The 1,869-nt window shown below is 42.4% G+C and overlaps 1 protein-coding gene across 1 annotated transcript; it reads right to left on the reverse strand.

The window, feature by feature from the left end:
- Positions 1–1,015: 1,015 nt before the first annotated feature.
- LOC135129402 (uncharacterized) lies at positions 1,016–1,664 on the reverse strand. Its single transcript, XM_064056580.1, has 2 exons — positions 1,412–1,664; positions 1,016–1,344 (listed from the first exon to the last, which is right to left on the reverse strand). The coding sequence occupies exons 1-2, from the start codon at positions 1,662–1,664 to the stop codon at positions 1,016–1,018; spliced, it is 582 nt and encodes a 193-aa protein (XP_063912650.1).
- Positions 1,665–1,869: the final 205 nt, after the last annotated feature.

Consider the following 1,869-nt stretch of genomic DNA (forward strand, 5'->3'; position numbering starts at 1 on the left):
TTAGGGACAATGGACAAAGAATTTTTATGACTTTGTGTCGTGGGGTCTTTTCACTATTATACGCTCAACCCCGGATGTTCTATTTATAATTTGCCAAGCAGGTACCTACAAAATAACACTTCCAGAGTATAAACAAGTTTTCAGAAATAATTATTTGATTAGAAATTATTAGATGAAAAAACTTGTCTTTGGGGTATTTCTAATAAAGCCGTTGTTTTTTTTTTTGCTCTAAAGATAATTAAGCATTATGAAGGCCACTTTTTAAAGAATACGACGATCGATATCTAATTGATCATATAATCTATAAAAAAATGACCAAGAAAGGACGGCCTTTTGACGTCATTAATTGACGTCAGAAGTAAGTCATAAAAATCTCGTCATTATCACGTGATTTTTTGGGCGAATGACGTCGCCGACGAGTTATGACCAAAAATTGACGTGAATTAGACGACAGTCTGCTGCTTGGGAAGCAAAGAAGTGTCTCCAGAGCCGCTGTGGGAGTGGTTCTCATTGCTCCTGAAACATTGAGACACGCCATTCTCTGAACGTGTTCAAGCGCTGTACTGTTTTGTCTGGCTCTGGGCCGTCAAACTAGAGCTCCGTAGCACAGGATCGGTCTGACTATTGCCGTGTAGATCCAGAGGCCGATCTTAGGGTTTTAGACCCCAAGACCTTCCCACCACCCTACGACATTGCCAAAGAGCCGAGCGTGCTTTTTCCAGTTTATTATCTACCTGCTTCTTCCAGTTCAGTCGCCACTCCACTACAACTCCCATGCATTTGACTTCGTCCGAAGTTGAAGCATTGTGTTAAATTTTTTTGGCATCTGTAGTATGCCAATTTTCCTTTTCCTAGTGAACAGGATTAGTTTCGTCTTCTCTCCGTTAACGGAGAGGGTATGCCTGCTGCACTATTCCTCGACTATTGTTATTGCAGCTTGCATTATTTCATATAATGTGTCTGCTTTTTTTCCTGTCAGCAAAATGACTAGATCATCTGTGTGTGGTAGCCAAGATCACTGAGGCGTCGGTCGTATTAGGTTGTGAACGATGGTATCCCACAGTACAGAAGAGATTACTCCTCCCTGGGAACATCTCCTGTCTACAACAGCCTCGATCTCAGTGCCACTTACATTAATCAGTACTTCCCTATTCGTCAGCATACCGGTCACCCACCTACTCAGGGTGGGGTTCACGTCGTGCTCTTGTAGGGCTAATTCTATGCTTTTCAAGGTCGTTTTATCGAACGATCCTTCAGTATCCAAGAACATTCCTAAGGTGGAGAGTTTGTCCTTCATTGCCCACGCTATGCGGTTTGTGTGTAAGGCCGTATCCGTGGATCTTCCTTGGATGTAGGCATGTTGGTTTGGATATAGAAGTTACTTGCTCAAAGCGTTTTTTTTGTTTTTTGCTGAGTCTTTTTAGCGTTTTCAGCAAGAATGATGTTAAGCTAATTGGTCTATAGGATTTAACTAAGGTGTAATCTTGCCCTACTGGCTTAGATATAAAGATAACCTTTACTTTTCGCCATGCATTCGGTATGTAGCTGAAAGCCACACACGCCCGAAACATTGATAACAAGATAGGGCGTAGTCTGCTTATTCCCCTCTGCAGGAGGACGGCCGAAGCAGTCGACGTTATGTCGCTGTAGAAGGATCTCCACATTTCCCGTTTCCTTTTTGTTAATTCTTTCTTAAACTCTTTCCGGTGCTCTTTATAGGGTTCCCAGTCTTCAGTTTTCTTTGTGTTGTCTGCTCTATTGAAAAGTTTTCTTAGCCCTGATTAAAGTAGGCTGAGCCTTCGGTTTCACTGTGGCCATGGCCGACTAGTATAAAGATTATGGCCTGTCCAAAGGAATGCCAAAGGTACC

This window comes from Zophobas morio, unplaced genomic scaffold, assembly GCF_036711695.1.
Source record: "Zophobas morio isolate AGI-343-1 ecotype UQ-CSIRO unplaced genomic scaffold, CSIRO_AGI_Zmor_V1 ptg000002l, whole genome shotgun sequence".
In the NCBI taxonomy this organism is placed as follows: Eukaryota; Metazoa; Arthropoda; class Insecta; order Coleoptera; family Tenebrionidae; genus Zophobas; species Zophobas morio.